At 43.2% G+C, this 24,026-nt stretch overlaps 1 protein-coding gene across 1 annotated transcript; it reads left to right on the top strand.

Annotated features, from left to right (window-relative positions):
- The first annotated feature begins 1,318 nt into the window (after positions 1–1,318).
- LOC127314232 (uncharacterized) lies at positions 1,319–11,771 on the top strand. Its single transcript, XM_051344684.2, has 10 exons — positions 1,319–1,498; positions 1,574–1,636; positions 7,468–7,537; positions 7,894–8,954; positions 9,030–9,152; positions 9,236–9,313; positions 9,755–9,808; positions 9,894–10,045; positions 10,475–10,513; positions 11,319–11,771. The coding sequence occupies exons 1-9, from the start codon at positions 1,394–1,396 to the stop codon at positions 10,494–10,496; spliced, it is 1,728 nt and encodes a 575-aa protein (XP_051200644.1). The 5' UTR covers positions 1,319–1,393; the 3' UTR covers positions 10,497–10,513; positions 11,319–11,771.
- The last annotated feature ends 12,255 nt before the right edge of the window (positions 11,772–24,026 follow it).

The following is a 24,026-nucleotide window of genomic DNA, read 5'->3' as shown; positions in this document are numbered from 1 at the left end:
TATGGAGGTGCTGCCCGACTGTGGCACCGTCAAGATCTTCTACGCGCTTTTGCAAGCGGCAAGTGATCGACTACATCCACCACGAGATCTAATCTCGTTAACGCTTAGCGATCTTCAAGGGTATGTTGATCTTCACCTCGTTGCTACCATCTGCTATATTAGATCTTGGCTTGTTGTTCGTTCTTGCGTTAGAATTTTTTTGTTTTCTATGCTACGAATCCCATCACGTCGGCCGGAGTTGCTCACCCTAGAGCTCAAACAGAGATCAGGGCCATTGAAACCGGAGAGTAGAGGCCAAGCATGACCACCAAGAACAACCAATATCACCACTAAAACAGCTCCACCACCGGGCCTGAGAGCTCACCCGGTCTGACGCAAGCATCTGGTGCCACGAAGGAACAACAACTCCAACAAGATGTAGCACCCTCGCTGGAGAACCGAAGAGAGGCGCAGTGGAAGGATCCAGCCACTGCCACCAAACAAACTTGGACCAACAAAACGCTGCCCCCTTTACCCAAGACGACGCCTTCAAGAAGGACACCACGCTGGAGGTGTAGCTGTCGCCCATTCCGAGAAGAATAGGGTTTTCACCCGGGCAACCAGGGGATGGAAGGAGGGAGGGGACCCTCTACGGTGCCTCCAGCAAGGGAACGATGCCCGCAGGCATCGCCGCCGCCGTGGCCAACCAGCCAGGGATTTCTCCCGGAGACCCCAGCCCCCAAGCCCACCGTGACCCTCCTAGCCAAGCTCCGGCAGCCAGGCTAGGCCACTGATCAAATAGACGAAGTGCAACCTGACGCACGCGGCACCAGAGAGGCTAGCACGTCGGACTAGCACCTGCTACTGAACCGCTGCTCACGCAGCCGAGGTCAGCAGCTAGCATCCATGCGAGCGCCACCCCGCCGGAGAGTCGATGCCGCCCACCAGCCCAGGGCCACCACCCTAGCATACCAAAGCCCCCGATGAGGAAGACACCAACATAACCCTCCCTTACCCGAGCCGCTTCAGAGGAACCAGCACCGGCGCGGGAGGAGACCACGGAGCAGCCGCATCAGCAAGGACGAGCCTGGCGCGGAATCCTCCACCTATTCACCGCGCGAGGAGCCAAAGGGCTCAGATACCCGCCACCCGCTTCACCGGTGCCGGCGGGCTTGGCCGGCAGCGCATCTGGGGACGACGAGGTGGGGCAGGACGGAGATGGGGGCCTAGCGGCGAAGGGGCTAGGGTTTCGCCCCCTCGACGGGGCGACACGACACGAGGGGAAGGGCCTCAAGCTTCTGGCTGCACCGAAAAGAGATTTTCAACTCGCGCCCGCTGGTCATCCCGAATTCCCAGACACAGCGAGCGCAGCAGCAGCTACGCTCCACCTCGCCATCTCCGCCTCACGCCGGCCATGTGCTGTGCCCCTCCGCCGCCCCTCCCCTCCTACCGCCGCCGCCGCCTACCTGTCCGCGGCGGCGCTCCTGTCCCCCTCCCGCCTCTCCCTTCCCCGCCGATGGTAAGACCTACTCTTCCCCTCCCTCTCCCTCTCTGTACGTTTCTTTCGCTAACGATCCTTCGCACATCTGACCAGAATCCGCCCGCTGCCCCGCGAATCACTGGTCCGATTCCCCATTCCCAGCCCGATCCGCTGGAGGTAAGACCCCTTCCCTCGTTTCCCCCCTCCGGTGTTCAGTTGTTCCCCGTTGTAGATGTAGCTTCCGCCGGTGATCCTGGTGGTGTAGACGCGTAGAACTTTAGGGTAAAGATTGGTGCTGTGACTATGTATGTGGATCTGGTGTGGGCGATCGTCCTGTCTGCACTATTCGTTTGGGCTAGGTTCTGGACCGATTGATCAATTTGCACGGGAGCAATGCTTCTTGTAAGGAATTGAGGGTCTGCTTTCGCCACGGGGAGCTATTATTTTTTCTTCTTCTGTGTGGTGAGGGGTATGAGGATGAAACTGCAGTCTAGGGGATAAAGGAGGTTAAAAGAAGCACTGGATTTCAGATGGTGAAGCCGGCTTGGGCGAAGGAATGAGGAGAGTGTGACTGTGAGTGTCAGTGGCTTTGGAGAGGGGCTGAGTAGGGGGGAACCTTCAGGGGTGAAGGTGGCGGGTCGGGAAGCTGTTGGTCTGCACACACCACCGTCATGACCGTTATTCGCCTAACAACACGCGGGAAGAGTTAGGTAGGCAGGATGCGATTTGTTTGTGAGTGACACGCGGCCATGTTCGCTTATCTGTCTATGTGGCGGCAGGAAAATCGTTCATTGATTATGGCATATCTGTCTGTTCTACTCAAAAGTTTTGGCGCGAAAAGGGCGGTTTGGTACACAACATCAAAAGCATGGGTGTGGCATTTAACATTAATGAAACTAGATTACTATTTCTGGCTGTTCGTCATACTCACCTCACCCACCCTCACAAAAATCGTCGAGTAGGTTATAGCTTTGAATAACACCCCAAACATAATTTTTTTTTGTGGACAATGATTTTTTTTTTTGCAAAGACAACTAGAACAAAGGGACTGGAGTGTGTGTGGAACGTATAAGAAAAGTCAGATCTTTTATTTTCTTTGTAGTTATACGAATCTTATTTAGGAAGGTACGGGAGCGCTAGAGGGATAAATATCATTTCTAGGGATGGAAGAGGCAAGAGAGAAGGAGTCACGGGGAGTAAATCAGGGGAACCAGACGGAGAAGGTGTCGCTGGAAAAACAAGGAGGGCGGGAGGGCGAGTGGATTTGGAGAAGGTGATGACAAGGTGGTCAAGTCAAGGGCAGGGGTGGCAGGGGGAATCGGTTGTTTTGTATGTGACGAGCAGCCCTAATCGTTATTCACTGAACCAACGGGCGGGAAAGGAGAGATGACCTATGAAGGAAGAAAGCATATATTTTGTGTGCGACATGCGGCCATGCTTACCGCGTGCTTGCCTGCCAAATGCAGCTATGAATAAAAGTTTTACAAAAAGAATAAACTAAGATAGCAGATACAAATGTTATTTAACGGTGGGCAACCCATATGAATATTGGGGCTCTGCACATGCGAATTTAGTAAACAGAAAGTTGTCTTACATCAGAAGCGAAAATCTTAACAATGCATCTCGGTTAACCTGGATAGTACCAAGAGACGGATGACCTTATATTTTATTGTGTTCAGGGCGAGCTTAGTTTTCATACAAACACAGAACCATCACATAATGTAACAAAACTTATACTTAGAACAATATCTGTGGCATGAGATACCTACATATAACAAGACTGCACTAATTGCTTACAACATTACCAGTGATACTAATTACTTGACTTGTCCGAGACTTGCTGCATTTTGTAGACAAAAGACAAGCATTGTGTATGAGCTGCATAGGAAACATGCATATAACAGTGTTCATTCAGTGCACACGAGAGCTGTCATGTTTGGGCAATGAAGCCTTGCTCTTACCTGGTTGCAATGGCATGCTATAAAGATAATTGCAGGGAAGTACTTAGAGAATGCCTACAATGTTTGAGTAAATCAATACTCTTATAGATTATATGTATTCAATAAAAGGGAAAAGGTTGAGAGTAACTGAAGTTCCTGTGTATCCTTTTATTCATCCGAGAAAACATTGTATGAACATGACCTTCCACCATTGTAAGGAATTGAAGGTCTGTTTTCGCCACGGGGAGCTATTCTTTTTTTTTTTCTGTGTGCTGAGGGGTATGAGGATGAAACTGCAGTCTAGGGGATGGAAGAGGTTAAAAGAAGCACTGGATTTGAGATGGTGAAGTCGGCTTGGGCGAAGGAATGAGGAGAGTGTGACTGTGAGTGTCAGTGGCTTTGGAGAGGGGATGAGGAGGGGGAACCTTCAGGGGTGAAGGTGGCGGGGCGGGAAGCACTGGATTTGAGATGGTGAAGTCGGCTTGGGCGAAGGAATGAGGAGAGTGTGACTGTGAGTGTCAGTGGCTTTGGAGAGGGGCTGAGGAGGGGGAACCTTCAGGGGTGAAGGTGGCGGGGCGGGAAGCTGTTGGTCTGCACACACCAACCGTCATGACCGTTATTCACCTAACAACGCGCGGGAAGGGTTAGGTAGGCAGGATACGATTTGTTTGTGAGTGACACGCGGCCATGTTCGCTTATCTGTCTATGTGGCGGCAGGAAAACCGTTCATTGATTATGGCATATCTGTCTGTTCTACTCAAAAGTTTTGGCGCGAAAAGGGCGGTATGGTACATAACGTCAAAAGCATGGATTTGGCATTTAGCATAAATGAAACTAGATTACTATTTCTGGCTGTTCGTCAAGCTCACCTCACCCACCCTCATAAAAATCCTTGAGTATGTTAGAGCTTTGAATAGTACCCCAAACGTATTTTTTTGTGCACAATTTTTTTTTTTTTTTTTTTTTTTTTTTTTTTTTTTTTTTTTTTGCAAAGACAACTAGAACAAAGGGACTGGAGCGTGTGGAACATATAAGAAAATTCAGATCTTTTATTTTCTTTGTAGTTATACGAATCTTATTTAGGAAGGTACAGGAGCGCTAGAGGGATAAATATCATTTCTAGGGATGGAAGAGGCAAGAGAGAAGGAGTCACGGGGAGTAAATCAGGGGAGCCAGACGGAGAAGGTGTCGCTGGAAAAACAAGGAGGGCGGGTGGGCGAGTGGATTTGGAGAAGGTGAGGACAAAGTGGTCAAGTCAAGGGCAGGGGTGGCAGGGGGAAGCGGTTGTTTTGTATGTGACGAGCAGCCATAATCGTTATTCACTGAACCAATTGGCGGGAAAGGAGAGATGACCTATGAAGGAAGAAAGCAGAATTCCTTATTTGACACTACCTAAAATTGTGATTCCTTATTTGACACTAGAAAAGTTTTTCTTCCCTATTTGACACTTCCTCAAAATTTCTTTCCTTATATGACACTCTAGTACATTTTAAACACTAACGGTGTTAAATAGGGACATGTAAAGACGCTTTTGCCCTTGCTGCATTATGCTACAAAAAACAAAAAGTTGTACATACACAATAGTACTGTGACGTATTTTGTTCATAGTTAATAAGCAGCCTATTTGTCCAAAACAAAAGCAACGTGATGTGACATTTTTTTATGGGAAGTGCACAATTAGCTCAGTTTCATAGATATATAAGTTCCACACAGTTTTATAAACCAAAAATTCATAGTTCCATAGAACATTTATAAAGTTGTATCGACATTTTTTTTTCCGATTCATTCCCTTACCGTCCCAGATCCATTTCGTATTGGGTCCATTTGGTTCAGTTTCAAGATTCATACTAGTTACCAGATTCGTTCGGTATATATACACATGGACCGAGTTGCATGAATCCAGATCGAGAAGAAAATCACACAAGCAAATCTGGTCGTGGACAGAACTGGAGGACCATGCCCGCTCGCTGCAGGCCCTCGCGCTTGTGGAGATGGTCGGGGGTGAGGCGGAAGTACGTCGTGCAGGTCATTTGGCTAGGTCCATTTTAATAGCGTTGCATACAACTAACGGAGTTATATTATGGTCCACGAAACAAAAAACCAGACAGAAGAGTGTAACGGAATGGACGGCAATGTCATATAAGGCCTAAATTTTTGCACAAGTGTCAAATAAGGAAGAGAAACTTTTTCAGTGTCAAATAGGGAATCATATTTTTAGCTAGTGTCAAATAAGGAATTCTCTCTATATTTTGTGTGCGACATGCGGCCATGCTTACTACGTGCTTGCCTGCCAAATGCAGCTATGAATAAAAGTTTTACAAAAAGAATAAACTAAGATAGCATATACAAATGTTATTTAGCGGTGGACAACCCATATGAATATTGGGGCTCTGCACATGTGAATTTAGTAAACAGAAAGTTGTCTTACAGCAGAAGCAAAAATCTTAACAATGCATCTCCGTTAACCTGGATAGTACCAAGAGACGGATGACCTTATATTTTATTGTGTTTAGGGCGAGCTTAGTTTTCATACAAACACAGAACCATCACATAATGTAACAAAGCTTATACTTAGAACAATATCTGTGGCATGATATACCTACATATAACAAGACTGCACTTAATTGCTTACAACATTACCAGTGGTACTAATTACTTGACTTGTCCAAGACTTGGGGCATTTTGTAGACAAAAGACCAGCATTTTGTATGAGCTGCATAGGAAACATGCATATAACAGTGTTCATTCAGTGCACACGAGAGATGTCATTTTTTTTGTTTTGAGAATCAATATATATTAAGCTAGCAAGCCGCCTCATTAAAAACCTTCCAGTCCCCTTAGGTACCCTGGTAAGGAGAAGAGTGCGTCAAAAACTTGCAGCCACCAGTCACACACCATTACAATCAGCCTGTAGGCTGTGAACTAGGAAAGCAGGTGGCTCAGCATCCCAGGAAAATAACCCATCTTGAATACTTGCAAATTTTGCACAAGAATGAGCTGCCTGGTTAGCCTCGCGACAAAGCCTTGCTCTTGTCTGGTTGCAACGGCATGCTATGAAGAAATTTGCAGGGAAGTAACTTAGAGAATGCCTACGATGTTTGAGTAAATTAGTACTCTTATAGATTATATATTCAATAAAAGGGAAAAGGTTGAGGGTAACTGAAGTTCCTGTGTATCCTTTTATTCATCCGAGAATAACATTGTATGAGCATGACCTTTCACCATTGCCACTTGCACAGCAACAAGCTAGTTTGATCGGTACGTGCTCAATTTGCTGATTTAGGAACATGTCCAAGTATTTCTTTCTGAGAGGAACTGAAAAGTACTGCAAAGATAAGAAAGAAACAGTTTGTCTATGTCTTCTGTAGAAGAAAGATAGCAATTAGCAAACAGAACACTTCAACAGAGTAATATTCCCTGCTCATTGCGGGGACCTAGTATGGAATGGCAGGATCAATGGCCCTGACTAATTGTTTTAGACGACCTATTTGGCATGGAGGCATTGCTCTCTCGTTTTCAAACTTTCGGCATAAGTTGAATGTTTCACAATATTTCTATCCGTAGAGTTTTTGAATATTTAAAAGGAAGAACAAATAAAAAGCTAGTGTAATTACACATGATATATTAAGTGGCTTTAACCTGCATGGTCTTTTGGATGGGTGAGAAATCTTGAATCTGCCTAGTTCAGATATCTTGGAGCTGTAGGATATATAATTATATTAGTAGACTAAACAGCTTAGTTCTGATTCTGGCGATTATTACCTTTGTCATTAATGATATAATAAAGGAGCATACTAAAGCGGACGATGGAGACCATTGGCAGAAGGAGTGCTATGATAGCAATGTCGTCATCAGAGTCGTTGGATCATGAAGTGGAGGATGAGACCATTACGCCATGAGCTGTCCAGATAAATTGTTAGCCCAATAATATAGTTTTAATATTTAGTTTTTTAATCTTTAGTCAATCCAAATACGGTAACAGCATATCTAACTGGTCATATGCAAATTGGCTAATAGCTAACTGACATTACCAGATTTTACATAATATATGTGCACATATGTTTGCAGGAACCAGCAGATGCGTGTGAATCTCCGGATAGGAGTAGGACGCCGCGACATGTTTCTCAAACAACTACAGGTGAAACATTTTGTTTAGCTGCCATGCAGAATAACACGCATTATTTGGCACTTATCTGGCAAAGTGATAGTCATGTAACCATGATAAAAGTTGCTGATGATCCTTCCAAACAAGTGGAAGATTTCCTGTCAGATAATCATGCTAGTGAGCGTTTTGATGCCTGCTATGTAGCTCCTTTGAATAGCATTCAGGAGGCTAGCAAGAGGGAAATTCTAGCGGATTCAATTCTAATTTCCATTCTAATAGTCAACAACGTGTGGAATGTATTTCCTCCAGTGAAATAGAATGACATATTAGTGTTTTTTGTTCTTCACCCCTATTCTAGCTACTTATTACATATAATCTTCCTTTTGCAGAACGCAGATCTTGTCATATGAAACGGAAAGCTCTGATTGATCAGGAATCACCTAGCAGTGTAGGTGCTTTCCTCACAAGTCCATTGAAGAAAATAAGTTGTGGAAACATGTCAAATCAGGTACTAAGTGGGTCAAATCACCGAAATGGTAAGCGTCCAATTGATCCGGCATCACCTACCAACATTGGTACTTCTCCCACAAGTCCTCTGAAGAAAAAGAGACGTATGCGGCTGATCGTGGACCTGCTCAACACAGTAGCTCCCTGTGATGCTACTAATTTGAAGAGTCAGAAAGATCTGAAGCTTGTTTCCTCCAGCGATGGGCTAAATCAGGCACTAAGCGGGTCAAATCACCCAAATGGTAAGCGACCAATTGATCAGGCATCACCTACCAACATTGGTACTTCTCCCACAAGTCCTCTGAAGAAAAAAAGACGTATGCGGCTGATCGTGGACCTGCTCAACACAGTAGCTCCCTGTGATGCTACTAATTTGGAGAGTCAGAAAGATCTGAAGCTTGTTTCCTCCAGCGATGGGCTAAATCAGGCACTAAGCGGGTCAAATCACCCAAATGGTAAGCGACCAATTGATCAGGCATCACCTACCAACATTGGTACTTCTCCCACAAGTCCTCTGAAGAAAAAAAGACGTATGCGGCTGATCGTGGACCTGCTCAACACAGTAGCTCCCTGTGATGCTACTAATTTGAAGAGTCATAAAGATCTGAAGCTTGTTTCCTCCAGTGATGGGCTACACACTAAGGAAAAGCACCCGTCTTACTACAGAGAAAGGAAAAATATCCCTATTCCATGCAGATCAAATGGTAGTGCGCGGACTTCCATTGTTGGATGGCAGTGGCTTAACTGGTCACAGATTGCCAGTAGAGCGGAGAAATACATCGTTAGAGGAGGGGATGCTGCGATGCAAGTGAAGAAAACAACTCTGAGAGAATGTAGCTTTACAAAGCAAAGCAAGTCTAGTGCTCGAGCTTCTCGATTAAAAGTACGAAGCATGTTGGCGGGGACTAAATGTCCTCACTTTACGAACTCTATACAGATAAAGGTGACAATTTTTTTTTGAATGCATAAACATTCTCTGTGTTTGAATAATCAACCTTTTTTTGGCATGACTTTATAGGCCAGGATAAAAGAATTGCGTGTTGAAAGGAGCATAATCCATGGGTGGGGTGTACTGTCTGTTAAGAAAATTAATCATGGAGAACTCGTCGTGGAATATATTGGGGAAGTAATACGCAGGCCGGTATGTATGCAACATTCATTCAATAATTGCTTCTCAAATGTGCTTAAATGCATCTAAGAATTTACAAAGTCTATCCCCTGCAGGTGTCAGACATGCGTGCACGTCAGTATGAGAAAGCTGGCAGATGTGACTATTTCTTCAAGATTGATGCCAACCATGTAGTAAGAATCTGTTTTAGATTTGATTTTCTGTTTATTCTGTTGCTTTGGGTCATCAAAATGACTTGTGGATAGTATCTTTATTTGTTTATCACTTATACATAACTTCATGTTTGCGGAAAATGTGATATGGAATTATCCAGTTTTAACTCTTAAAACAATGTCTAGCTTCTAGAAGATAGTAACAAAATGTGTAATTTGTATATTTATTTGTGCAGAAGTTGATGTTGTTCAAAATTAGTAAAAAAGAACATAATAACGAAGTGAAAAGTCTGTAGCATTGATTTGTGGCCTGTTCGCTGGCTCGGATAGACTTGTGATGGATAGTGATGATAGCTATGCAAGTTCTGTATCCAGCATTTGAACTTTTTTTATTCCAGAATAGCACCTATCTTCTACCTTTTGCTTCGTGTTGATTACTGCGCTTTTTTAATTTTGTTGTAGATTGATGCTACTCAACGTGGCGGTATCGCTCGATACATTAATCATTCTTGTGAGGTATATATATATATATATAATAATTTTTTCGGTGCTAAAATTATATGACTTGCTAAACAATTGTCTTGTTATTTTACTGTTGCAGCCAAACTGCTATACCAGAGTGATCACTGTCAGCGGGCAGAAGAAAATATTCATTTATGCAAAGAAAAATATTAGGGCTGGTGAAGAGCTCACCTACAATTATAAATTTCCTTTCGAGGAAAACAAGATTCCATGCCTATGTGGTTCAAAGAGGTAAACTTCCTCAATGTGCATATACAGTTGTTTTTCTAATTTCATGGAAGCTGCTATAATAACTTTGGTATTTTAGCATTTTCACGATGGCAACTTGCCATTTTTAAATATGCTAACATAGACATAAATGTGATCACTTTGCTTAAACATTTGAAGACATGATTGGTTTGCTCTTCACCCTGAGATCTTACGGTGATAGTGGTTGATGCATGGTTTTTGAGTCCCTGTATAGTCGCCGAGTCGTTTTCTCAAAATCACGGCGACTCGCGACTAAACAGCGGCTTATGGTGACTGTACAGCGACTTTCGTCGACTAATCACTGGGTTGCAGGGTTGGCGACTCAAGTTTGAGTCACGACTCAAAAACCTTGGTTGCATGCTCCTTCAGTTTCTATATTACTTTCCTCTGAGCTCTTATGTTCATCTGTAGGTGCCGTGGATCGATGAACTAGGAAATGAACTTGACAAGGTATGTTGATGAATAGTTCCATGTTTTGTCTTTTCTTAGTGGAAGTTCTCCATTGGATGACTTCAGTTTCTAGTGTAAAATCAATTTTCCCTGTAGCTGTTGGTCTGCTTAGTTCTATTTGCTTATCTAAGACGCTATATTTTGTTATATTGTCAATCACTAGGGTTAGGCTTGTGATCTTTGGCTTTATGAGATTCTTACTATTACTAAAATCACATATGTCAATGCATTGCATGGAGAGACCTGTGGAGCGTTTGGCTGCTTAGTTGTAGTACATTGTCTTTTATTTTGCTAAATATTTGTAGTAGAGTGTCCATGTAGCACTGGGATACAATATATTAAATTAAATTATACCGGAGGGGTTTCCCAAATGGTTAGCACTGTGATACTCTTTAGCTTTATGTCAATAGCAAATATTATTTCAGCCAGAAGGTTCAGTGCGGCATAACATAACTGAATCATGTGATGGCTGATACATGGGGTGGTCACTAACAATCATAGCGTTTGCAGTATGAAGCTTGTAAGGATTTTGTTTGTTTGTTTGTAGGATCTACTTCTTTGTTTTGAGACTGATTTGTCTCGTCATCTTCTATGCATCTTTCTAATTTAAAAGATAAACTACCTAATAGATAATTTGTGGGGAATGGGGATCCTCCCCCTAATTTGGGGGCTGGGTGGGACATGACTACACGTGTATAACATAGAGTGTTTTACTCCATCTATTGGCTACTTCAATCATGCTCCTTGTTCTTTTTCTTGCTCCCTTTTTTTTGCTAGTCTAACTATAAAATGTTTAAGGATGTAGGTATTGCTGGTGGCTCCGAGCAACTCAATATTCCAGATCCCTTTAGTGAATGTGTACAATCAGTCGCTGGGACTACTGGCAGGTTCTTTGAATAACTTAGCAGCAAGGTTCCTGCCCCAAGAAGCATTACAGGCATCATGTGTTCTTATTACTGTGTTTGCATGTACTTGCAGATTATAAACCTCCTATTAGCATGTTAGTGATTAGATGGTAAATTTTCTTTATCGCTTGGTAACACATCACAGACACCAACTGAGTTAGTGGCAGGTTTATAATGCCTGTGTTTAGGCTGTCTATGGCTTGACAAGTTGACATCATTATGTGTTTCTTAGTTTTATATAATAACTCGGAGTAACAATAATCTTGTGAACACAACTAGAGTCTACTATGGTATTGATATCTTTATTAAATTACCGTAAATAGTTGTCGATGCCAATGTAGCACCACGGGACTACCCATCTGGACCCATCAGCAGCGGTAGCCCTCTGTTAATATCTGTCGAATTACATCATATCTTATAGTTGGTCTTGTATGGACCATTGGATTGATGGCATGCCAATCAAGTCCATTGGTCCGTCCATTTGGGCAGCAATCAACCACTGATCTGTGCCACAAGAACCAGTGCTCAGATCCTGCAGAACAATTTCTGGGCTAGAGACATCACTGGCGCACTGACCAAGCCCATCTCCGCGGAGTACCTCGCGATATGGAGCCTGATCAGCATCTCTCCCCTTATCGCCGGCCAGGAGGGTGTGATTCTTTGGCCTTGGACCCCTGACCTACAATACTCTTCCCTGGTCAGACGCCTTTCCCGTGCCAAAAAGACCCTTTGAAGTGTTGTTTCTTCCTTTGGCTTGTCCTCCAACATAGTTGCTGGATGACTGGTAGGTTGGAGCATCACCGTGGAGTTACTTCCTGCCTGTCTGTTTAAAAGAGAATTGAGCCGTTGAGCCTACCCCCTTGTACATTTTTTGAGCTGAAGCCTAATTATAAAGTTATCGGTTCACAAACACCGCACATTTAGAACTGTAAATTAGCAATGAAAATCCACATAGGATATTACAGGATACATAAGCAATTACAAGTAAGTCACAGGCTCTTTTTTTTTTGGTTACTTCTAACTTTAGAGGCGCAAGTTTTCTTCACAGGAAGTCCCATAAATTGGCTCTAAATCACAACATGCTATGCGAGTTGAGCTGGGAGCAGTATAACAGAACTTTATGTAAATGAGCGCTAGAGTGACTCATTGAGTACCTGCTCATTGATCACATGATGGAGTACTACAATGCAACTAACAATGAATACGGTTTTTCCCATCAGGGTGTCCACGAGACAATTGGAAGTCAATAGTGTTGCATCTTAAGCGAGCACTGTAGTAGACGCCATGACCAATATGTCCAGACACAAGCACCATCTCTGAGTCTATAGTCTGGCCAAGGAGACGAGATAATTGGTTAGGTAAACCTAGTTTTTTTTGTTCAACATATGGGATAGTCGTTCCTATTTGTTCAACATACGAGATAATTGGTAATGTAATATATACAAAGAAAGGAGTGAATATAGGAGTGGGAAGGCATACTAGAAGAGATAGAGCATTGCCAGGCATTGATGTAGTGTAGTGCCATACTGGAGATATCCTTTGTGTTGAAGCAAAATAGTACTTTGGAACGGACTGATGGATAGTTAAAATGAAAGGAAATGCGCATTAATGGTTTCCATTCATTGTGGTTCAGAAAGATAGAACTGAATCTTGTAGAACTAAATGCCTAATATAGTAACTACCATAGGCTAAAATATCCAGAGATAATTTGGCAGCATCTTTCAAATAATAATTACAAGAAAAGCAATACACATGCAAGGTATTTGTTGTACTGATCCTTCGGGGAATATCGGCCGATCAAAATTACCGCAACAAATTCATAAAATAGTGTGCACTTTACACGTCTGCACTAATTCATTTAACTGGAATTGGTGTTTAATTCCAATAAATAAGAAAATATTAGCTTTTTGTGCATGCTGGAACCCTGTTGACATTACCTTCCTCCCTCCTAATGGACAATACAACTCACAGTTAATCAAGATAACTAAGCCATTCCCTGCTGACAAAGCTGGTAACATTCTCGAATATTTTAATGGCCATGGAACTTCTAAAAGCCATTTGATTTGTCCCTATTATGGATTCAAGTAGGATATAGCAGTGGCATGGTGGTTTTCCATAAAGGGTGAAAATTTATTCGTGTAACATTTCCTTTTTTATTTTTGGCAAGTTTTGAATACTTGTAGCATTGAGACACAGGCTATTGAACTAATGCTTTCCCTTTCTAGAAGTATGGAACTTTGTAGTACAAGGCAAGCAGTATGAATACAAAAAAAAAGAAGATGTTTCACATATTCTCGTCAACATGTGAACTCGATTTTCTCTAATAAATGTGCTAACTGAAAAAGTACTGCTAACTAAAAAAGTAACAAATAATGTTGGCTTGAATAATCCACCCCTTTGCGTTAACACCTTATTTTTGTGTATGGTTGATGACCAACCTTCCACTGGATTTAAGACATCAGAATTTTGGGTGAAAATTTTCAAACAAATGTTGTTGCCAAAGATTTGGCAAGAAAAGAATGAACATAGGGATGTGAATGGAATTTGGAAACAGACAAAAAAATGGAAAGCATTTACTCCAACTACAATGGTCACATTTTTTGCAAGCATTGAAAAATAAATGCCTTTTTGTCCTTTTTCATCCAGTTTCCACCTACAAATATTGCTTTTGTTGTTTGGCAGAAAAGAATGTGACATGTCTAACTTAGTTCATGCATGAGGACTGTTCATCTTATTTTGATAAAATCACACACTAATATTTGTGTTATGGTGCACTTATGGGAAGCTGTTTCTCTTGTAGAGACTGATACGGGGAGTTTATTAATGAACCTACTCTGTTCTTTCAGGTACATAATACTATATTGTTTTGGTGTGCATTTTGAAACTTGCAAATCCATCAGGTATGTGTTCCATTTCTTGCTTGCCCTATCTTCTTTCGAATTTGCAATTGTAGAAGTTAGTAGTATGAAGCCATGTTTCGGTTAGTTTGGACTCTATGTGACCTTAATGTTTGCCTATGTGGAGATTGGAGACACCTGGCATGTCACATCAGGCTGAAGTGTTTGTGTTCCTGAATCTGTGTAATGGGTGCACAGAATCAGGATTAAAAAGAGAAGATAAAGCACTTCAAAACCCGTCTTTCCCTATCTTATGATTCTAGATACCAGTTTCTGATGGAAAGAAGTTGATTTGTAAGTCAAGATTAGGATAGGATTGGAAGGTTTGGAAATGGTTCTAGACTTTTAATTATAACACACTAAGTTGTTGAAACCAGAACTGTTGATTTTAAGAAACATATGGTTTGCCATAGCAAAAAAAAAAAAAAAAAAAAAGATGTTTGCCATAGTATTGAAGCTATTAACTTTGTCCTTTGGTAGACGGGCAACAAGCATTTAAAAGAAGATATGGTGGAATAATATAGATCATGATTCGCGTGAAAAGAGACTCGAAAATAGATCATGGTATCGTGGAATAATATAGATCATCCTAGGAGGCTTATACCCCTCTTCTTTTCAATGAAAAGAAACTCGAAAAAAATACATGTGTCAAGTGCCTAAAACTATTAATGAGGTTATTATGGCATATCTGGAGATTTCTTCCATTGCTAGCATTTAATATACTAGGTCATCTATTTTAGAACTTTCTGCTGCATGTATCAGTAGCCAGCAAAAGAGCAAATCAAGGTAGCGTTTGAACACTTGTGAAAAAATCTCGAAAGCGGTGAATAGAGCCAGATAAATTAATCCCTCATTTGCTGCTACTCGCGTTTATGAGCATAATAACTCCATATCTTTTTTGCTTTTATTGCCTCAATTAAATCTGGCAGTACTGAGCTACATCCCATTTTGACTGGAATAGGAAGTACATGGGCAATCCTATGTTCTGGTAAGATATGGTGAGATTCTGGTACTTGGTACCTTTTCATTTAGTAATCGCCTACCCAGTGATCTCATGTCACCAGCCTTTGCTCGATCGGAAGAGTGTTGGAGGGTGTGGGGTTGAAAGACCCTATGCTCCTCCTTCGAGCCGGTTCAAATCCGGCAGGCTGGCATCTATTTCATTATCTGTGCTCCTGTGTAAATAACATTTGTGCTTGCTTGCAAATTCCACGGGAATACTTACTGCTTGCCTTGCAACATCGAATGAAAAAAATGCTTTGTTCATGAGATATGGCATTAGTTCCTTGCCAAATGGATAGCGCTTATTCTTTCTGCAGGTACACTTATTATCTTCTTGGAGCAGATGTGAAGCAAGGACGTTTGGCCAAACAAGATGCTGCTTGTTTTGGCCTTCCTCAAATTGGTTCTTTGCATACAACACTAGCGATACATGGAAACCTTAATGACCTCATTATGTTGTCTTATCTGTAAAATTGCTACGTGTAACTACTATCTGTTGCCAGCATTGCCTAATATGGAGGTATGAGTTATGTCTCGCACTTGTACCAATCTGAATTCCAACTCTGTCATACTGCCATATATAATTGTTGTACATACAGACAGCCCAGATAATTATCGCTACAAATAAATGTAGAAATACAAATAGTAGAAAACATGCAGTTCTTAACATCCCTGAATCATCTGACATTTGCCCCATTCCTATGAAGCTGTTGTTCCAATTACTTTCTACATGGCCATGGCGGCGGAAGAGTTGTGTGTTTTGACTGGTGGGGATGTCCTCTTTTTTTGACTGGCTGAGCGTGATGAAGGTTTGGTGGTCTCGACAGAGAGCTTGCCGTGGTGGACTGATGGGGATGTTCCCTACACTGCTCTCTGACGGAAATTCGCTATCCGTTGGGGGTTGTGGTTGTAGCTCTTTCACTATTAGATTGTCTGCGATCCCAGGCGTGTATCCTGCTCTCTTCTGGCATAAACACTGACTGGCAGCAGCTGATGGACAAGGCCCAGAGAGGCAGAGACATGCCTCAGAAGATCTCACTCAGGAGTCAGGACAGAGATCCCAGCAACAGAATATGCAGTCAGACACTTTGGACGCTTTGTATGGGTTATAGGCTCGAATCTATATCTAGAGGCAATTTCCGGGAGAGTGGACTAATGGAACCGGGCGGCATGTGATCCTGCGTGAAATCAGCTTCTGATTGGTCCAGATTTTTTTGCGTGGGGTCCACTGCTGGAATGGGTGTTGTCCATATACAGGTACAAAAACGACAGTACATAAGCGTCTGGGCCCCTCTATCCTCTCCCCCGCCCCATCTTTCCCCATCCTCTCCCATCGATCCCCATCACCGCCGCGCCCGGCTCCTCCCCGAGCTCGCCTGGACGCCCCGTCCACGCCGCCACGTCGGCGCCACCCCCGTCTCCGACGGCATCCTGCCGCCCCGTCCTCGACGCCGCCCCCGTCCCCGACGACAGGTTGACGGCATCCTGTCCCAGATGCAGCAGCAGCGTCCGTGCGCACGTAGGATGTCGGCCGCGATGTCCACGCTGACGGAGCCGGCGCCGCGTCCGTGCAATAGCAGCGTCCACGGCCACCACCGCTGTCCCGCTAGCGCCTCCTCCTCCTTCCCCGGCCACCGGCGCCGGCCTCCTGGATGTTGGTGCCGACCTCCACGTCGTCGTGCGAGACGCGGAGCGCCGGTCCTCCGTCCGTGCAGCAGACGAGCGGCCTATAAGGCTGCGGCCACCACGGCGCGGCACCCGTAAGCGAGCGCGCCATCGCCAGGCTGTTCCTGACCCCGCTGATGCGTGCAATTAACACACGTCCGTTGGGAACCCCAAGAGGAAGGTGTGATGCAGACAGTAGCAAGTTTTCCCTCAGAAAGAAACCAAGGTTTATCGAACCAGGAGGAGCCAAGAAGCACGTTGAAGGTTGATGGCGGCGAAGTATAGTGCGGCGCAACACCAGGGATTCCGGCGCCAACGTGGAACCTGCACAACACAACCAAAGTACTTTGCCCCAACGAAACAGTGAGATTGTCAATCTCACCGGCTTGCTGTAACAAAGGATTAACCGTATTGTGTGGATGATGATTGTTTGCAGAAAATAGTAGAACAAGTATTACAGTAGATTGTATTTAATGTAAAAGAATGGACCGGGGTCCACAGTTCACTAGAGGTGTCTCTCCCATAAGATAAATAGCATGTTGGGTGAACAAATTACAGTCGGGCAATTGACAAATAGAGAGGGCATGACAATGCACATACATGATATGATAAGTATAGTGAGATTTAATTGGGCATTACGACAAAGTACATAGACCGCTATCCAGCATGCATCTATGCCTAAAAAGTCCACCTTCAGGTTATCATCCGAACCCCTTCCAGTATTAAGTTGCAAACAACAGACAATTGCATTAAGTATGGTGCGTAATGTAATCAATAACTACATCCTCGGACATAGCATCAATGTTTTATCCCTAGTGACAACAACACATCCACAACCTTAGAACTTTCTCACATCGTCCTGCATTTAATGGAGGCATGAACCCACTATCGAGCAAAAATACTCCCTCTTGGAGTTAAGAGCAAAAACTTGGCCAGAGCCTCTACTAATAACGGAGAGCATGCAAGATCATAAACAACACATAGGTAATAGATTGATAATTAACATAACATAGTATTCTCTATCCATCGGATCCCGACAAACACAACATATAGCATTACAGATAGATGATCTTGATCATGTTAGGCAGCTCACAAGATCCAACAATGAAGCACATAAGGAGAAGATGACCATCTAGCTACTGCTATGGACCCATAGTCCAGGGGTGAACTACTCACTCATCACTCCGGAGGCGACCATGGCGGTGAAGAATCCTCCGGGAGATGATTCCCCTCTCCGGCAGGGTGCCGGAGGCGATCTCCTGAATCCCCCGAGATGGGATTGGCGGCGGCGGCGTCTCAGTAAGGTTTTCCGTATCGTGGCTCTCGGTACTGGGGGTTTCGCGACGGAGGCTTTAAGTAGGCGGAAGGGCAGGTCAAAGGGCGTCACGGGGGACCCACACAGCAGGGCCGCGCGGCCAGGGCCCAGGCCGCGCCGCCCTGGCGTGTCGTCGCCCCGTGGCCCCACTTCGTCTTCTCTTCGGTCTTCTGGAAGCTTCGTGGCAAAATAGGACCCTGGGCGTTGATTTCGTCCAATTCCGAGAATATTTCCTTTGTAGGATTTCTGAAACCAAAAACAGCAGAAAACAACAACTGGCTCTTCGGCATCTCGTTAATAGGTTAGTGCCGGAAAATGCATAAATACGACATAAAGTATGCATAAAACATGTAGATATCATCAATAATGTGGCATGGAACATAAGAAATTATCGATACGTCGGAGACGTATCAGCATCCCCAAGCTTAGTTCCTGCTCGTCCCGAGCAGGTAAACGATAACAAAGATAATTTCTGGAGTGACATGCCATCATAACCTTGATCATACTATTGTAAGCATATGTAATGAATGCAGCGATCAAAACAATGGTAATGACATGAGTAAACAAATGAATCATAAAGCAAAGACTTTTCATGAGTAGTACTTCGAGACAAGCATCAATAAGTCTTGCATAAGAGTTAACTCATAAAGCAATAAATCAAAGTAAAGGTATTGAAGCAACACAAAGGAAGATTAAGATTCAGCGGTTGCTTTCAACTTATAACATGTATATCTCATGGATAGTGTCAATGTAAAGTAATATAACAAGTGCAATATGCAAGTATGTAGGAATCAATGCACAGTTCACACAAGTGTTTGCTTCTTGAGGTGGAGAGAAATAGGTGAACTGACTCAACATAAAAGGTAAAAGAATGGTCCTTCAAAGAGGAAAGCATCGATTGCTATATTTGTGCTAGAGCTTTGGTTTTGAAAACATGAAACAATTTTGTCAACGGTAGTAATAAAGCATATGTATCATGTAAATTATATCTTACAAGTTGCAAGCCTCATGCATAGTATACTAGTAGTGCCCGCACCTTGTCCTAATTAGCTTGGATTAACACGGATTATCATTGCATGACATATGTTTCAACCAAGTGTCACAAAGGGGTACCTCTATGCCGCCTGTACAAGGGTCTAAGGAGAAAGTTCGCATTGGATTTCTCGCTTTTGATCATTCTTCAACTTAGACACCCATACCGGGACAACATAGACAACAGATAATGGACTCCTCTTTTAATGCTTAAGCATTCAACAGTTAATATTCTCATAAGAGATTGAGGTTTTATGTCCAAACTGAAACTTCCACCATGATTCATGGCTTTAGTTAGCGGCCCAATGTTCTTCTCTAACAGTATGCATATTCAAACCATTTGATTGTGAAAACCGCCCTTACTTCAGACATGACGAACATGCATAGCAACTCACATGATATTCAACAAAGAGTTGATGGCGTCCCCAGGAGCATGGTTATCGCACAATAAGCAACTTAATAAGAGATAAAGTGCATAAGTACATACTCAATACCACAATAGTTTTTAAGGCTATTTTGTCCCATGAGCTATATATTGCAAAGGCGAATGATGGAAATTTAAAGGTAGCACTCAAGCAATTTACTTTGGAATGGCGGAGAAATACCATGTAGTAGGTAGGTATGGTGGACACAAATGACATAGTGGTTGGCTCAAGGATTTTGGATGCATGAGAAGTATTCCCTCTCGATACAAGGTTTAGGCTAGCAAGGTTATTTGAAACAAACACAAGGATGAACCGGTGCAGCAAAACTCACATAAAAGACATATTGTAAACATTATAAGACTCTACACCGTCTTCCTTGTTGTTCAAAACTCAAAACTAGAAATTATCTAGACTTTAGAGAGACCAATTATGCAAACCAAATTTTAGCAAGCTCTATGTATTTCTTCATTGATAGGTGCAAAGTATATGATGCAAGAGCTTAAACATGAGCACAACAATTTCCAAGTATCAAATTATTCAAGACATTTTAGAATTACTACATGTAGCATTTTCCGATTCCAACCATATAACAATTTAACGAAGAAGATTCAACCTTCGCCATGAATACTATGAGTAAAGCCTAAGGACATATTTGTCCATATGCAACAGCGGAGCGTGTCTCTCTCCCACACAATGAATGCTAGGATCCATTTTATTCGAACAAAAACAAAAACAAAAACAAACCGACGCTCCAAGCAAAGCACATAAGATGTGATGGAATAAAAATATAGTTTCAGGGGAGGAACCTGATAATGTTGTCGATGAAGAAGGGGATGCCTTGGGCATCCCCAATCTTAGACGCTTGAGTCTTCTTAAAATATGCAGGGGTGAACCACCGGGGCATCCCCAAGCTTAGAGCTTTCACTCTTCTTGATCATATTGCATCATTTCCCTCTCTTGATCCTTGAAAACTTCCTCCACACCAAACTCGAAACAACTCATTAGAGGGTTAGTGCACAATAAAAATTTACATGTTCAGAGGTGACATAATCATTCTTAACACTTCTGGACATTGCACAAAGCTACTGGACATTAATGGATCAAAGAAATTCATCCAACATAGCAAAAGAGGCAATGCGAAATAAAAGGCAGAATCTATCAAAACAGAACAGTTCGTAAAGACGAATTTTAAAGTGGCACCAGACTTGCTCAGATGCAAATGCCCAAATTGAATGAAAGTTGCGTACATATCTGAGGATCACTCACGTAAATTGGCATAATTTTCTGAGTTACCTACAGAGAATTAGGCCCAGATTCGTGACAGCAAAGAAATCTGTTTCTGCGCAGTAATCCAAATCTAGTATGAACCTTACTATCAACGACTTTACTTGGCACAATAATGCACAAAACTAAGATAAGGAGAGGTTGCTACAGTAGTAAACAACTTCCAAGACTCAAATATAAAAGAAAGTACTGTAGTAAAAACATGGGTTGTCTCCCATAAGCGCTTTTCTTTAACGCCTTTCAGCTAGGCGCAGAAAGTGTATATCAAGTGTTATCGAGAGGTGAAGCATCAATATTACCTTGGGTGTTGGGAGTTGCCTCAACAATGCATGTTATCTTATCTATGTAAGTTTCAGAGGTTCCCTTTTCATTACTCTTAGGCTTGCTATTCTCATTAAACAAATTTTCAGTGACAAGCCAACCATAGTTATTTTCTAGAGCGTCATTCATTCCCAGGAGCTTACAATGTATTGTTGTCTTAATCTCCCCACCATCATTAATATTATTAGTGTACCTTACTCTCTCTATATCCATCTTTTCAAGGATACTAACAAAATTGGTATAAGAGCCAAGCATATTGTATTTGATAAAGACCTTTCTAGCCTCTCTTGCTACACCACCAAATTCTTTTAGAAGGGTTTCTAAAACAAAATCTTTCTTTTACCCTTCCTCCATATCACCGAGTGTGAGAAACATGTGTTGGATTATAGGATTGAGATTAACAAATTTAGTTTCCAACATGCGAACTAAAGAAGCAGCAGCAATTTCATAAGTAGGAGCAAGTTCTACCAAGTGTCTATCTTCAAAATCTTCAGTGGTACTAACATGAGTGAAAAAATCTTCTATATTATCTCTTCCAATGATAGACCCACGTCCTACCGGTATGTCTTTTAGAGTGTACTTAGGAGGAAACATGATGAAATAAACAAGTGGTAAATAAAGTAAATGCAAGTAAATTTTTTTTTTGTGTTTTTGATATGGAGAACAAGACAGTAAATAAAGTAAAACTAGCAACTAATTTTTTTGTGTTTTGTTTAAGTGCAGCAAACAAGAAAGCAAATAAAATAAAGCAAGACAAAAACAAAGTAAAGAGATTGGATTGTGGAGACTCCCCTTGCAGCGTGTCTTGATCTCCCCGGCAACGGCGCCAGAAAAAAAGCTTGATGCGTGCAATTAACACACGTCCGTTGGGAACCCCAAGAGAAAGGTGTGATGCAGACAGTAGCAAGTTTTCCCTCAGAAAGAAACCAAGGTTTATCGAACCAGGAGGAGCCAAGAAGCACGTTGAAGGTTGATGGCGGCGAAGTATAGTGCGGCGCAACACCAGAGATTCCGGCGCCAACGTGGAACCTGCACAACACAACCAAAGTACTTTGCCCCAACGAAACAGTGAGGTTGTCAATCTCACCGGCTTGCTGTAACAAAGGATTAACCGTATTGTGTGGATGATGATTGTTTGCAGAAAACAGTAGAACAAATATTTCAGTAGATTGTATTTAATGTAAAAGAATGGACCGGGGTCCACAGTTCACTAGAGGTGTCTCTCCCATAAGATAAATAGCATGTTGGGTGAACAAATTACAGTCGGGCAATTGACAAATAGAGAGGGCATGACAATGCACATACATGATATGATAAGTATAGTGAGATTTAATTGGGCATTACGACAAAGTACATAGACCGCTATCCAGCATGCATCTATGCCTAAAAAGTCCACCTTCAGGTTATCATCCGAACCCCTTCCAGTATTAAGTTGCAAACAACAGACAATTGCATTAAGTATGGTGCGTAATGTAATCAATAACTACATCCTCGGACATAGCATCAATGTTTTATCCCTAGTGGCAACAGCACATCCACAACCTTAGAACTTTCTCACACTTGTCCTGCATTTAGTGGAGGCATGAACCCACTATCGAGCATAAATACTCCCTCTTGGAGTTAAGAGCAAAAACTTGGCCAGAGCCTCTACTAATAACGGAGAGCATGCAAGATCATAAACAACACATAGGTAATAGATTGATAATTAACATAACATAGTATTCTCTATCCATCGGATCCTGACAAACACAACATATAGCATTACAGATAGATGATCTTGATCATGTTAGGCAGCTCACAAGATCCAACAATGAAGCACATAAGGAGAAGATGACCATCTAGCTACTGCTATGGACCCATAGTCCAGGGGTGAACTACTCACTCATCACTCCGGAGGCGACCATGGCGGTGAAGAATCCTCCGGGAGATGATTCCCCTCTCCGGCAGGGTGCCGGAGGCGATCTCCTGAATCCCCCGAGATGGGATTGGCGGCGGCGGCGTCTCAGTAAGGTTTTCCGTATCGTGGCTCTCGGTACTGGGGGTTTCGCGACGGAGGCTTTAAGTAGGCGGAAGGGCAGGTCAAAGGGCGTCACGGGGGACCCACACAGCAGGGCCGCGCGGCCAGGGCCCAGGCCGTGCCGCCCTGGCGTGTCGTCGTCCCGTGGCCCCACTTCGTCTTCTCTTCGGTCTTCTGGAAGCTTCGTGGCAAAATAGGACCCTGGACGTTGATTTCGTCCAATTCCGAGAATATTTCCTTTGTAGGATTTCTGAAACCAAAAACAGCAGAAAACAGCAACTGGCTCTTCGGCATCTCGTTAATAGGTTAGTGCCGGAAAATGCATAAATACGACATAAAGTATGCATAAAACATGTAGATATCATCAATAATGTGGCATGGAACATAAGAAATTATCGATACGTCGGAGATGTATCACCCGCCCGCGTGCCTCCGCGTCGTCATCGCCGTACCGTTCGCGAGCACGCCTGCTCTTCTATCGCGTCCGCCATGTCCGCGTCCGCCCCGCCACCCCGCCCGCGCGCTTCCACCACGCGGCCACGTTCGCCACGTCGGCGCGCCAGGCCCGTCGGCCGCGGCCGTGGAAGGAGCCGGGGTGGAGCAGCAGCACGGTCGCGCCGCCTGTGCCGCGCAGCTGCCCCGAGCTCGGA

This window comes from Lolium perenne, chromosome 7 (genome assembly GCF_019359855.2).
Source record: "Lolium perenne isolate Kyuss_39 chromosome 7, Kyuss_2.0, whole genome shotgun sequence".
In the NCBI taxonomy this organism is placed as follows: domain Eukaryota; kingdom Viridiplantae; phylum Streptophyta; class Magnoliopsida; order Poales; family Poaceae; genus Lolium; species Lolium perenne.
Note: the sequence above shows the minus strand (reverse complement) of the source record. Positions and strands in the feature narration are given on the sequence as shown.

Coding starts and splice junctions, on each gene's coding strand:
- LOC127314232 (XM_051344684.2), top strand. CDS start 1,394: ATGTGCTGTGCCCCTCCGCCGCCCCTCCCCTCCTACCGCCGCCGCCGC. Junction 7,538..7,893: donor TGTTTCTCAAACAACTACAG/GTGAAACATTTT, acceptor TTCCTTTTGCAG/AACGCAGATCTTGTCATATG. Junction 8,955..9,029: donor CGAACTCTATACAGATAAAG/GTGACAATTTTT, acceptor ATGACTTTATAG/GCCAGGATAAAAGAATTGCG.